Below are 14,856 nucleotides of genomic sequence, written 5' to 3'. Positions count from 1 at the left end.
TCTCCCTGTTGTGATGGAGGAGCACATTTGCCCCTTGGGGAGGAATTCTGCTCCTGTGCAAATAAGCAACAGCTCTCCTTTGCCAGCTGGCTTGGTGGATCTCACCTGGCATTTCCACCCGGCTTAGCAGGATGCTCTCATGCTTGGGTCTGGCTGTGCAGCTACCAGTGCGCCTACTCAGCAGCCAAGCCTGCCTTCACACGTCTCTGCCTCTCTCCTCTCACCTGGGACTAGCGCTCTGCCAGGGCCAAAACACACAGCACCGTGCCTGCTGATCCTTCTTTACCCACCGAAGTGTGGTGCCCCATCAAAGCCCAACCACTCACCCCTGTCAGCCTGATTTGTGATAAATAAACTGCTTATTTACAGCTGGGGGCTCCAGACTCCTCGGAGGCTGGTGTGGGAGCAGGGAGCTTCTCCGACTATTGGGTCAGGAAGGATGAGGTCTCTGCTGGCACCCATCTCAGAGAGGGATGCAGGAGATGCAGGGATTCAGACCTGCTCCACTGCTCAGCCCATTCTTCAAGCAAGGGGGCTTTCTGCTTCCTACAAGGCTTTGCAGCCAGGAAATAGCTCCTGCTTTCCAGCCACACTTCTGATCCCTTTTGCAGAGTCTGGGGAGCTCAGCAAAGACTGCTCTTGCATCAGCAGCAGATGAAAACAACACGTAAGGTGGGATTTACTGACACATATGTACTGGGAAGATGCAGGGACCCATTGCGCCCGGCTGATGTATTGGATTTCAGGTTATGCGATGCACAGGTCTCTCTGAGTGCTGCAGTTCCCCCTTTCTTCCTGTATGGATTTATACTGCTAAGTGGATGGATTTTCTGCTTGGCAGGGATTCTCCCATGGGACCTTCCCCAGTTTGAAACATCTCTGCACATCTGTACGTAATATCGCTGGGGCACTTAATGAGTGGGCTTTTGTGACACCTCTTGCTTTATGGACTGCCACTTAATCTGGCCAGGTACTGCAGAAGGGCTGACAAACTGCATCCTGGAGCCAGGCCCGGGCTGCATGCCAGCTGCTGGAGGGTGCCCAGGACTGCATGTGAAAGCCACTGTTCTTGGATGGCTTCTCATGCAGCTGCCCTGGGCAGTGGGAGCACTGCTCCCTCAGTTCCTGAAACAGCTTGAGAGGGACAGGTTTCCTCTGTTTAATAACTTGAGATAGTGTGCCTCTGGACCTCGCATGGAGGTCCTGGGTGGAGATGAAGGCAATCTGTCTGTCTGGGATGCTTCCCCCAGGCAAGGGCTTCGCCTGATGTTTTCATCTCTGCTAAGAGCTGTCCCTTCCCCCTGCCCCAAAGAGCCATCTGCTATGGTAGATTACTCTGGCTTTCAGCACTGTGAATCCATGATTAGTGCATAATTAATTATCAGATGTTTTTAACACTAATGAAACATTAATAAATGATGGAGGCATGTTGTCTGGTAATGGAACATTAACCAGTGAACCAAGCCAGGACGCAGGGCAGCACTGCTGCTGGCACAGCCAAGCCAGAGGCAGGGCTTCATGGGACTGAGCTCTCTTCTAATAAAGCCCCAGCACAGTTAAAATCACAGCCAGTCCCTGGTGGGAGCTAGCAACAGGCTTGGTGCTGCTTTCAGACTTTGCAGAGCCAGGGCTGGTGCTCCTTCACCTCCACCCTTCCCCCCACCCACCCACCCACTCATCTGCCCATCTGTCTGTCTGCCCATGCATCCACCCATTCTTCCATCCACTCCCATCTCCTGACTGGAGAGGTGCTGTTGGGGTACTGGGCAGGTAATTTGCTAAAAGATTGAGCATTTTTCCCCCTGGCATGAACTGCAGCTTAATGACATCTCTGCCTCGGTGCTGACAGGCAAGGCACACGGGGAGAGGCCAGCCCCTGACACAGCATGCTTTGGTGCCCCCATTGCCTCTGTGCCAGGTCCCTGTGAGCTCTGCCCTGACTGAAGTTTAATTCAGAGCATCTGGGCAGTGGCATTTTCCTAATGTGAAATTATTAATCAGACAAGGAAAGTGCATTAATTGTGATGACATGCTACATCCAGCCTCCAGGCTGCAGTGGGGCACAGGCAGGTCTCCATCCTCTTGCCTGCCGGAGGGATGTCAGGGTATGGCCAGAGCTCAGGGACACATGCGACCCCTGAGGGCATGTGAACAGTGATACGTGGCACCTCCCCATCACAGCATGGGTGCCACATAGGGTGGTGAAAACCATCTCCTTTACATCACCAGGGGTCTCCAGGGGTAGGCACCCCCACACACACGTTCTCAGGATGTCCCAAAGGCCAGTTTTTGGATCCCCCATCCCCTTGGGGAGGCAATGCTATGGCCTCAGGCCCCAAGGCAGGCTCCAGGGTCTCTGTGTCCCCCTCACTGCCATCCCCACATCCCCATCACAACCAGCACTATGGATGAGAACAGGCAGCCAAATTCACCCACACCCGTCAGAGGGGAAATAACACCCAGAGCTGCCAGTCATCATGAAATGATCATTTAATGAAGACGGTCTCTCCTGGTGCATGTGTGTGTGCGCGTGTGTGTGCATTTTGTCTGTGTGAGCTTTTTTTTATCCCCTCTATTATTTCGGTTTTTTTGATTCTTTTTTTTTTTATATATATACATCTATAAAAAATTCAAATACAGCATGTCAATAGTGGGTATACTAGGACGTACGGTATTAAATACTGCGCATGGGTCCAGGCAGGGGCAAGAGGAGGTGTCTTTACAAAACAGGGCTTGGGGCAGGATGGGGAGGAGAGCAGAGCAGGCATGGGGACAGCCGAGGACAGCGGGGAACAGCAGGGGACAGGTCTGCAGGGCTTCAGCTTTAAAGGCAACAGCAGAGCTATTCTGCTTTTGTTGGAGAGTGAGACAAAGACGTCAACGGGGGGGGGAATTCCCTGTATCCAACATGGTTAAAAGTTTGGGGGTGATGTGGGGATGGGGTTGGGGGCAGTGAAGAATCCTGCAGGTTGCCGGGGGGGGCAGCCAGAGGGGCAGCTCTCCCAAGTGCTCAGCAGGGGCGGGGGGGGGGGGGGGTATCGGTGTTTCCTTTTTTTTTTTCATTAAAACCCTGCTAGCTCCCTGCTCCCCACCACACTTGTGAAAGCCACCAGTTCTTCCCTCCATCGTCCCCTTGGAGGGGACCAAGACCCCCCACCCATGCACCCCTCCAGATTCACTGCACGGTCGAGAGCTTGGGGAAGCGAGTCCGGTCCTTGGGGAACCCCCTTCTGCCAGAGGAGGGTACAGCTGGGAGCATCATTCCCCTCACCACCACCCCCATTTTCATATCCCCTTTTCTCGGTGCGCCGTCACTCTCTCTGTCACCCATCTGGGCAGCGGGGGCGGCGGGCACGTCTTTGGCATGGGGGGGTTAGCTGTATGAGTGGGGTCCTCAGCTGTGGCACAGTGTCCGGGCTCGCTTCGCCTTGCTGGGAAAAGAGGGGCGGGGATGGGTGGGACAAATGCGTCTCCTTGCTCCGGGCTGGGAGAGAATTTCGAGGCTCCCCAGGGGACGGCAGCAGCTCTGTCCTCCTCCGAAGCGATGGCGAGAAGCGTGATACGTCCTCAACGTGTGCAAAATCGAAGAGATAAGAGACTCAACCCGGGAGGGGGGGCGACAAGGCGAAGGTGGTGGTGGTGGTGGGCAGTGGGAAGGTGTCTGCGCTGGGCTGCGATGGATGGACAGACGGGGATCTGCGAGCACAGAGAAGATAGGTCACTGCTCCAGCTCCAGGCTCAGCTGTGCCCAGCCACCAAGGGGGACACACCAAGCAGAATTTCACCTTTTTCCACAGGGAAATTCACCCCTTCCTAGAAGCCAGGTGCCTAAACACGTCACCTCCACCTCCTCCTCCCGGGGCTGGACCCTGCCCATCCACCCCTGGCTGCGTGCCACTGCCTGTCCCCTTGCCTCTGCTGACACCACATGTGGAGATGACACAGCTGGAGGGGAGCACAGGACCCTTTGCACACATGAGATGCCTCACGATGGCTTCTTGGGCACTGAAGAATGGGTGGCACGTCCTTTATCCCCCAAAGTGACACATGTGGTGGCTGCCAGGATTACTCCCCCAGTCACTGGGCAGAGCGGGTACAGTGAAAGGACAGGGGGGGACATGAGACAGCAGCCCTGGCCTGGAGAGAAACAGGGCATTTTGGGCTCTCCAGGCTGCCAGCTCCATTCTAAGCCAAATGCATCTTTGAATTGTATGAGCTTGGACAATTTTTAGTCTGTCACTGTGCAAAGGCCTTAGATTTCCATGTGGTTTTAAAATACCAGCAGTGGAGAGGGGAAAGGGCTGCTGAGAATGAGGCATCAAAGACTGACCCCTTTGCAGGCTTTGCAGAAAATGTTTGAAAAGCCATTTTTGAGATCTCCACCAGAACATCCAATCTGGATAAGCAGCCAGATTTGATGCATTTACAAAAAACTGCAAGAAACCCCAAAATGGCTCTTTTCTCAGTGCCCTTCACCCACAGCCTGGTTGGAACATCCCCTTCTCAACCACACTGGAGTCCCTGGGGTCCCCATATCCCTGCCCCCACCCTCCCGGCATCCACATCCCATCTCTTACACTGCCAGTTTGGGACATACTCACTAAATAAAGAGGACACCATAGGCAGCCACGACCAGTCCAGCTGTCCAACACACTGCCACGGCCCCGCTGCCCACCACAGCCCCCTTGTCGCAGATCTTGGTGGTGGGGGGCGGCATGAAAGAGGAGGTGCTAGCGCTTGTTGTCTCTGCAGGGAGGGAAAGTGGATGGCAAAGGGAGCCCTGGTGCTCCGGGTTGCATCCTGTATGAGCAGCTCCAGTCCCTGGCCAGTGGGGACATGGCATCGCCCCATCCCAAAATCGCCCCTCCCAGTGCCATGCCAAACTAGGGCTGTGGTAAGGGGATGGGATGGTGAACCAGGGGATGGTATGATCCATGAGACTTTCCTTGCTCTAACACAGGACCCAGTGCTTGGAGAGGCTCGCACCACCAGGCAGAACTGGGCATCCCGCCCCACCCCGCCCTGCTCAGTCAGGCTACTCTGTTCATTAGCTCTGTGGGAATTTTGGCTAAGAAGTCATGATGACATGGCCACAAGTGCTCAGCAGAGAGCATCCCTTGCCCAGGGAACATTCCAGACACGGCTGAGACTGTGGGGCTGGTTTGCAGGGCTTGTCCTCCTCTATACAGGATCAGACGGGTTGTCTGTGTCTGCAGAGGGCTGCAGGATTGCAGGGAAGGCTTGTATGGGCAGTCAGGCTGGGGCAGCTCTGGTCACATGCAGAGGGTCTCAGAGTGCCCCCAGCCAGACAATCTTTAGTGGATGCTGGGGGCCACAGGTGTCTGCCTCAGCATCTGATTTCAGACTCCACTGAGGTGTCACAGCAAGGCTTAGCCCCAGAGCCAGGCTGTCCCACATCAGCACTTCATGGCTGCAGCCAGCTGCATGCACAGGGACATGTGTGCGAGGGACACCTGTGTGAGGGACATGTGTGTGCCTGCACTGGGAGCTGGTAGGCACCATGGGAAGTGGTTTTCGCATTAGCACGATGCAGGGGGATATAGAAGTGAACCCAAAATTCTGACACCAGCACCCCTGCAAGGTGTGCCTGCACTCCTTGTGGGGATTTACCCCCTGGGGATGAGGGGATGCAAATCCCCATTGCTGCCTGAATCCTCAGGTGCTTTACTGGGTGCTGTTTCTGCAAGGGAGTGTGCCTCTGTGTAGGAGGTACCACCACCCACCAGCAGTGGGGCTTGCACATACTGCATCCCCATGCAGAGAGCATCCCCAGGGCCCACAGAGGTTTGTGCACAGTTCTGGCTTGCACCCACATGCTGGGGTCTGCATGCACAGATGAGGTAGGGTTTGGAGAGTGGGGGCACTGAGCACCCCCCACCCCACATGGACACCTGGCCACCTCACACACGTGGCCCCAACTAGAAGCCTGCTCGCTGCCTGCCTGCCTGCACACCAGCCAGTGCTTCCCCCCGCCTCACTGCCGGTGCCAGCCGGGGGAACTGGTGCAGGGTCTGCTCCAGCCCTTCTGGGAAATGGAGGGCTGATAACACCCATTTGGACACAGTCCCAGCTCTTTCCTAGAAACAGAGGCTTGTTAACTCTGTGGCTTTTATTTCAAATTGGCATCACTCCGAGCCATTGTGTGGGGTCAGAGGTGTGGAGGGGATACAGCTCTCCAGGAAGGCTGGCAAGGGGCAGCGCTCCAAGGAATAATAATAATAACAGCAACAACAACCACCACCACCAAATCTCAGCCTTGTCACACCCCAGGAGTCCTGCAAGGAGGATGCTGGAGCCAGGTGAGCTGAGTCAGCACCCCTCAGGCCACAGTCGCACCAGCTGCCAGGGCCATGGGTGGGGGGAAAAGGTAGGGTGAAGGGCTGCGGCATCCCCGGGTGCTGGGGGAATTTCCTTGCCTGGGGACAAAACCTGCATAGAGCCGGGGGGGGGGGGGGGGGGGGGGGGGGCGGGATCCTCAGACAGGACTCATGGGCTCCCCCTGCTATGGGCACAGCCTGTTTGTACTGGGAGGGGGGCTCTCACCTGTGACCTGGGCCTCCGTGGTGAGGTGCTTGGGCTCCTCTGTCCAGGGGGTGGCATGGACAGCCACGCTCCAGTCACTCCATGTGCCGATGTCATTGTCTTTGGCTGCCACCTGGATGATGTACTCCTTGCCAGCGTAGGCATCTGTGATGGTGTGTGATGTCCCATCTGAAAGCTCAACCTGAGGGCAGCGGCAGTGAGAGGAGGGTGGTCAGAGGAAGCCCCAGCAATGGGAGGCATAAGATGATCAGCATGTTTAGCTCAGCTAAGGGATGACAAGACTTTACCAGCACTTTGGGAAGTGCTATGGGGTTTTTGGCAGAGGCGTGAGCCCCCGACAGGGATGCAGGGGGAGAATGCTCTAGCTGCAACTAAGCCGAAGGGCTGGTGAGACCCCGTCCTGCTCCCAAACTCACAGTGCTGGAGTGGAGCAGCTTCCTCTAGAGGTCACCAGAAACTAGCAGATACGCGGGTGGGCTTGCCTCGGACATGTTAGCGTGGCTGCGAGCAGACATCCAGGGCAGTGGCTGGGGTGGGTGCACACGCTTTCTGGACATCACTGCCAGTGCTTGGGAAGAAGCTTCCCCCACCAGCAGATCTCTAGCCACCCTGCTCCTGGTCCTACGGGTGTCCCACCGGCTTGGCTTGCATCCCTCTGGCTGGGTCCTTGGACAGCTATCAAGCCACGTCCAGCTGTCTTTCCTTCCTAGAAATATTCCCTCTGTACTATTGCTGCTGCTGCCTGGGCCATGGCATGTCCTGCCATCCTCCTGGGGACGTGGCTGCTGGTGCAATGGTTTAACCCCAGGCTGTGTCCAAACCTTCTGGGGATCTCTGATCCACTGGGAGCTCGGCTAATGGACAGGCGGATGCAGGTGTTCAGCAGAAATGCACGCCCATCACACAGACACCAGTGAGCAATCACGCCTGTCTGACAGAGGAGGGGGGCTCAACACCCGGATGACCTTCCAGGGACTGAACCAGGCTTGGCCTCAGAGTCCTTAGGGTATGGAGGGGACCACAGCAGGAGCATCCCACAGAGGCAGTGTGGGAGATTGCCCTCCACCTGCCTCTGAGGCTAAGGACCAACACACTGCCAGCTTCTTTCCCCCTCTCTGATGCCTGTGCATGGCATGGGGGGGGGCATAGGGCACCCTTTGTCCTTCCCCTGTGCTCTGGCTGACACAAACCACCTTCTCTCCAGACACATCTGGATAATAAAGATGCTGGGGAATGAGGAATGGTGTGGGTCTGACACAGCCCACCTGTGAGTGCTGGTGCCCAGCCAGGGGCTCATACTTAAGCAGAACAAGTGACACTTCATGGGTAGAGGGAATTTCATGGTGCAGCCTGCATGGGGACCTCCACATCTCCCCAGCCACCCAGGAGGTCAGCCATAAGATCCCACTGCCCCAGGGAGCACCATCAGCTGAGTTTTATTAGAATCTCAGTTCAACAACAGGAGTAAGATGGAGCCAGACTTCTGCCTGGTCCTTGATCACATCCCAAAGCCCAAAGTCAGAAAAGCTCCACCATTGGGACGCCCAGGGATACCTGGGCCAATGCACCTGCAGGATGAGGCTGCTCTGGCACTGTGTGCACACCAGGGACGGGTGTGATAGCCTGGCCAGCAGGCAGTGTGGTTAATCTCATCACCTTGCTGCTTGCAGGGTTACCTGAAAAGTAGGAACCCACTCTGAGAAAGTCCCAACCTTTACCCAGTCCCCCCAGTACATCATGTGCAACTGCCTAGCACAGATTTAATCCCTTTGGCATACAAACCACAGCCCCCCCCTGGCTTTTACAGCCCCTCTGGGGGATCCCTGACAGGGAGGGAGGCACTTTTACTTTCTTGCTCTGGGTGACAGTCTTCCCTTCTCTATTCCCTCTCCCAGCAGCACACCCAGCCGGCTGCTTGGCACAGCAGGGCCCTTGGGCTCTGAGTTCCCAGCTGCTCACACTGCCCAGCCTGAGCCCGGAGAAGCCCTGCATCTGGAGCACATCTGGAGGCAGGCCCGGATGGTCCCCCCAGCAGCCGTCGGGGAGCAAAGGGCCTCCTGTGAGGCGCAAAGCTGCTACCAAACCTCAGCAGGTGAACAGCGCAGAGAAAGGCATGTGTCTGCCTCATTGCTGCAGATTTTGGAGCTGGACGGAGGGAGGCTGTGTCCTTCCTCTCCTCCCACCACCAGCTTGGGCCTGACACCCACAGCGCTGGTGGGATGCAAATGGTTGATGCCTGTGGCTTCACTGCAGGGCTTGTGCCAAGCCAAGACATGCCTAAGCCCTAAACTACCATTAAGCAAAAGCACTGGGACAACTGGTCCCTGAGTCCATCTCTACCATCCAGGGGACACCTTCCCACCGCACTGGGGGTCTCACCATTGGTTATGACCCACTGGCATGAGGGCAGCTATCTGGGGGTCTTGCCAAGGGCATCTGAGGTCAAAGCCTGCTCAGAGGGAGTGTGGCATGGGGGGCAGTGACCTCAGGGGCTCTTTGCAGGGTCTCCTTGAGCTGCCAGCATGCCAAAAAGCCTGAGAGCAAGCCCTGGGTCACAGGTGCTGCCTCCTGTCCAGGTAACAGGGTCAGGCTTAGAGCAGTCCTGTTTAGCAGCTCACAGATCCCCAGCAGAGTCTATACCAGGGAGGTAGCTGCTCCTATCCTGGGGCTGGGCACAGCCCATCCTGCAGGAAAAGGGGTTTGGACCATTTCACTTATGGGACAGGTGAAAACTGAAATCCTGTAAGGTCTGGGCAGAAGGGAGGATGGGGAAAAGAAGATGAGGAGAATGCCAGTCCCTCCTGCAGGACATGGCTGTGCATCCTCCAATCCGCTGGGGGTCTTGGCTGAGACACACCCCACGAACCTCACCAAGCTCCAGCCTTTCTCAGCCAAGGACCAAAGCCCGAGCTGGATCAGGTCCTCAGAGGTGATGGGCTCTTGGCACCCACTGCTGCACCCAGAAAAGCTGAGGAGAATTCTGCACCCTCTTGTCATAGGGACACACCTTCATGGCCCAGGCATCCCAGGATGGGTTGGCAGGACAGGAGACCTGCCAGGCTGTGAACCACCTGGCCCATGCAAAGAGCCACACTTGGCAGAGCACCTCCCCACAGCCTTGTGGTGCGCTGAGGCTGTCCCTGCCACCCAGACCCTGGGATTCATGTCCCTGCCACCAGATCCAGTTACTGCTCACAGGCGCACTGCCTGCAGGCACAGTGGGGTGGGATGCACGTGCAGGACCATGCACGCCACACAGTGGGGACCCGCCTGGATGGGATCACCCCAGAGCTCTTTGGTGGCATCCACCAATTTGGATGGCAATGCCAAGGTCATCAAACTCAGTTAATTCCTAATGACAACTAAATTAAATGAAACCTCACTGGGTGAGCTGCCAGCCCCCTGCAAGCCTGTTACTCCCAGCTTGGCATGTGCTGGGCCAGGGGTGCCTTGGAAGTAGGGAATGGGTACAGGACTTGGAAAGATGCTGGGGTTATCTAGCTGGTGTGTGGTGCTCTCTAAGTCTTTCAGCATCTTCTGAGCCCCCCTGGCTGCTCTCTGAGCCCTGCAGCAAGCAGGCTGCATGCAGGCTGGCCTCACTGGCCTGGCCAGGCTGGTCCCACTGGCCTGGCCAGGCTGCTGCTCCATCCAGAGCATTTTCTCCAGCCCAAAGAGCTGTCCCAGCTGAGCACTTCCCCTTGAGAGCAATTCCCTCCTCTCCCAGGCCACAGCCAGACTGCAGCTGAGTGTTTGCAGATGGGTGGTCGAAGGCACAACAGGGTCAAGGCTGTGCCTTGCCTGGAGGGGGATATTCTCCCAGGACCCAGGCTAGAAGACCTGGAGGACCTTCTCTGTAGGACCTGGGAGGATGCTGCCCTAAGCTTCTCTTTAGACAGCAGATGAAAAGTGAAGGCATAGATGACAGCACTCATCTGGCCCCACACACATGATCTCTGCACGCAGCACTTCTGACTGGGCAGCTGGGGGACACATCCAGTATTTGCCATGTGGGTGAGAAAGTCCCTGGACGGGTGCCCATGGCTCAGCACAGAAGTGCAGCAGCAGATGGGAAAGCACGTGGGGACTGGGTCCAGCAGGACATAGATATGGAGAGCTGGGGGGGTTGGGGGGACACTGGGGAGGTCGTGGGGAACGGATGGACATGCAGCATCAAAGGCAGAAGGAGAAATTCCTTAATCCGTTGATTAAGTTGAAGGAAGGCTGCACATGGTAATTTTTTGGCTAGGGGGGTTCTGCGTGTCATTGCCTGCTTTTGTGCACCTGCCAAAAGCCACTCCGGCTGGTTGTGAAGCACCACCCAGATTAATGAGAGATCAGTAGCCAGTGCAATGCAGAGCTATTAGCAGAGAGAGAGAGAGAGAGAGAGAGAGAGAGAGAGAGATGAAAAAAAGCCCTTGAACCCAGTAATGCAGCTGACAGCTTGCCGACGACAGTGTGGGCTGGGATCCCATTCCCTGCCATGGCCACATATCCCATCAGCCTGCTTGGAAAGGTAACGGGGCTGTCAAGGGACACCCAGTGCCCCACTCACAGCCACAAGCACCAGGATAAGCCGAGGGGTCAGTGCCACATGGATGGTATGGGGACAGACACCCAGGGCAGGTGGAGGGGAGGACTTCCCAGCACTCAGCTTTCCCCCCGTCTACGCTGGTCCTCTCTGCACATGTGCTAGAGGGCTGGGGACATCCACAGCAGCCATCCACACCAGGCATGGAGCAGGGGACATCTACGTGCACCCTTGTCCCAGTCCCTGCCTACAGACTGGTGGCAAGTGCTCGGCACAGCAGGAGTTAAGAAAGCTATGCCTCACTCTGGGTTCTCCCTGCTCCTGCTGCCCCCAGCCCACCCTGCTAGAGTGCCCCAGCAGTAAAAAAGGTCAATGTGCTCAGTTCCCACCCTAGCTCGGCTCCTGGTCCAGCATGACCAGGTAGCAATTACTTGCAAGCAAAGTGATGCACAGGCAGGTCTGAAGCCCAGATGGCATTTGGAAGGTGATGGGGGAAAGAAAACCTCAACCCTCCCTGCCCCAGCAGCTGGGCTGGGGGCTGGCGTGTGTTGGAAGGAGGTGGAGGGAGAGAAGGGGGGATCAGATGCCTCCTCCTCTGCATCCCACATGAAAATGTGTTTGCCAGCTCCCCTGTGGCGGCAGTGGCTCTGCTTTCCATTTCTTGACACTTTCCTGCTCCCCAGCACGGCTCCCAGTGTGGGAAGGGGATGCTCCACTGCCGTGAACTAGCAATGTGGGGATGGGGGGGTTGGCAACCCAGTGGGCTCAGTTTCACAGCCTCTTTTCCCCACTTGTGGCCAGATCCTGCCATCTGGCTGCAAATGAGTTTTGCAGGGACTCATGCTACACATGTAGCTGCTGTTTCAGGTGCCTTCAGTCCCAGTGATTGCAGGGGGATCATGGCAGGCTCCCATCTGCCCTGGGGAACAGGCTAAACCAAAAGCAGGAATAACCCCCAAGCAAGCCACCATGCCGGTGGGAAGTGCAGGAGGATGGCTGCAAGCAGCCACTGCAGCGCACAAAAAGACGTCGCCAAATGGAAAAGAAATGTTTTCCTTTTTCCCTTTCAAAGCCATGTCTGGAGAGTAAATAGGTCTGACATTCATTACTAATAAACGAGCCCCCACATACCTCCTCCTTCCGCAGTGCCGCAGGAATCAGTTGGGCTAACCCCAGACAAAACTTTCTGCCCAGACTCTGGAATAACTAAAAGGTTGGGGAAAGTGAATGACACCATCCTTATTTTCTGCCAGCTGGGCAGTGGAGAAACCCAGCAGGGTCTGAGCTGTGGTCTCTGCTGTCACACCCCCACAGCAAAAGCTGCTGTGCTGCTGCTGCACATAGCTCATCCCTGCTGCCGGTCTGGGAGGATGTGTTATCACAGGGCTCCTCTGCAGCCTGGGTTGTGTCACACCAGATGTGGCTGAATGGCTCCCTTCTGGCTTAAAATAAAGACCATCTTTGAAAGCAAACATGTAAGATCATTAATAATGGGACTTTTTCTCCGGATGCGCCGTCCCCTCCTGCCAAGTGACAACTGGCAGAGCTTGCTTTTGCTTGCGGCTGTGGGGAAGACGGGACCAGGGATGCTCGGGGTGCTCAGCACCAGCTCTAACCCTGTTTAGTGCTGGCATCTGCCTCCCACAGATGCATTTACCATGCTGATGCAGTAGGCTGGCAGTGAAAGCAGATAGGTGCAGCTTGTGCGTGGACATCACGGGGCAGGGGCACTTGCCTGGCATGGTCTGCACGTGGGCAGGAAAAACTAAATTTGATGGTGCCATCCTACCTACGTGTATCTGTGCAAGCATGCAGGTGAGTACACGCACACAGGTGTGTGCATTAGTGCCCTGCAGCTTAGTTGCACCTTTACGGCTGCCTTTGGAGGCCTGATCCTGCCAGGTGCTCAGTAATTTTAGGTCTGATTTCTAGCTGTTCCCAAGGGGGATGAGAGCACCCAGATACTGCCAGCCAAGGATCCAGAGCCCAGCCCCATTCCTGGAGCTGGGAGAGATAGAAAAGGTGATTTCTGAGCATTTCCCACCTCCATCCTCCTCTGGGGCACCCTCTGCTCCAGCACTCCCTGTCCCATGCCATGCTGCCAGTGATACAATTACAACCTCAACATTTTGCTCCCACCTATTAATTTCTTTTTTTTTTTTTCTTTTCCTTCTTTTTTAATCACTGACTTTGCAGCCAGGAGGAAAAGGGAGAGAAATGCTGCAATAAAAGTTATCAGGCGTGAAGCTGTAACCAGGCTTGCTCAGGGTGACCTCCCTGCCAAGGTCGCCTTGCAAAGAGGGGGAGCGCAGGCAAAGCAGCAGAGTCATAGGGACGGTGCAAATGGGTGCCCAGAAGCATGCCCGCTGCAAAGTGACATTGCTGTCACACCGGTGGGGACACAGCTGCAGATTGCGGTAGCACTCATTGCCTTCCCCAGCTCCATCCCTCCCCCTTGCCTGTTGCTGGCAGGATACGCACTAGCACACACCCTTCGGCTAATTCAGGCTGCTGCACCAAGGCAGGAACTTCCAGAGACTGCCTATGAAATTCACCTATCTGACTGAAAAATGTTGCTTGGCCTTGGGAGATGAGCCTGAGCCCACCTTGGCAGCCACCCCCTGACACGAGTGATGGTGACCAGCCCAGTGGACCATGCCTTCCTCACACCAACAAACCCAACCACTAAATACTTGGCAATACCCACAAATTGCCCATTCCTGTCCCCAGATCCCCATCACTTGCCTGGATCAGAGCTGCTCAGCAGCAGAGCTGGCAGAGATGCCTGCATCAGGGGCTCTGTGGCCCCAGCTACTAAAATCCCAGGATGATGGAAGCACCTCTGTTTGCTTTTCTGAAGAGGGATGTTTCCAGCCTTTGCAAATGCTTTTAGGCATGGCTCTAACGCTTCCAAAACAGAAGACGAAGGAGAGAACCCAACCACATTATTAGCTTTAAATATCTCATGACCTTTTACTGCAAATCTCAAGATTTGAGGCACAGCCTGCCTCACGGTTCGTTAACATTTCATGTTGTCAGCGCCGCCAATGGGTTCAATTAGACTTTGTGATGGCATCTGCAAATTGCTGGCAACCTACTGGAGGAAATCCTCCCTTGGTCTGGCCGCCAGCTCTGATGCTGCTTAAGAAATACCTTCTGAGCCTTGCCATGCTCCCGGGACGTGCACCGAGCAGGTCAGTGCTGAGCACATGCAAAGCTCCACCCAAAAACTGGGAAAAGGGGAGATCCTGCTCCAGCAAATGCTACAGAGTGGGAGCAAATTGGGTGCAAGACGTGCCCTGGGCTCTGCAAAGATGCTCGGGATGGCGCCTGGCCACCCCCCTGCATCTAGGGGTGAGCGTGCAGACGTGCTTGCAGGGAGATCACATGTGTGAGCATGGTGATCGCTGCTGTTGCGAGTTAACTGAAGGAGCCTGTAAAACCAGAAACAGGCTATTAGCAATCCATTAGGAAAGGGTATCCAGTTCCAGCCTAGGTAAGCCATTAGAGGAACATCTGAGAGCATTAGGAGAGCTCGCTTGGGGCCAGGATGGGGCTATAAAACAGAAGAGGAAACCACGCTAATCTGGCTTGAATTACAAACTTAAAAGCAGGAGAAAAATAAAGGATACCCTAAACATTTAATGTTTTATATTTAGGAGACAGAAGGAGAGATTCTGCCAAAAGAAGAGAATAAAAAACCTGTTTAGGCTACAAATATCCCGTCTTTCTTTTGGCAGCAGAGAAACCACCAGCACCTCTTC

At 55.6% G+C, this 14,856-nt stretch overlaps 1 protein-coding gene across 2 annotated transcripts in view; it reads right to left on the bottom strand.

Moving 5' to 3' along the window:
- Positions 1 to 2,466: 2,466 nt before the first annotated feature.
- Positions 2,467 to 14,856, bottom strand: part of CNTFR (ciliary neurotrophic factor receptor) — a 209,967-nt gene continuing 197,577 nt past the window's right edge. For both annotated transcript variants that reach the window (XM_055699741.1, XM_055699742.1), the window contains exons 8-10: positions 6,565 to 6,745; positions 4,602 to 4,746; positions 2,467 to 3,696 (exon numbers count right to left, since the gene is read on the bottom strand). In XM_055699741.1, the coding sequence (XP_055555716.1) occupies position 3,696; positions 4,602 to 4,746; positions 6,565 to 6,745 (327 nt within the window). In that variant the 3' untranslated portion in view covers positions 2,467 to 3,695. The remainder of the gene's footprint in view (positions 3,697 to 4,601; positions 4,747 to 6,564; positions 6,746 to 14,856) is intronic.

This window comes from Falco cherrug, chromosome Z (assembly GCF_023634085.1).
Source record: "Falco cherrug isolate bFalChe1 chromosome Z, bFalChe1.pri, whole genome shotgun sequence".
NCBI classification, from domain to species: domain Eukaryota; kingdom Metazoa; phylum Chordata; class Aves; order Falconiformes; family Falconidae; genus Falco; species Falco cherrug.
This window is presented reverse-complemented; position numbering and strand designations above follow the sequence as displayed.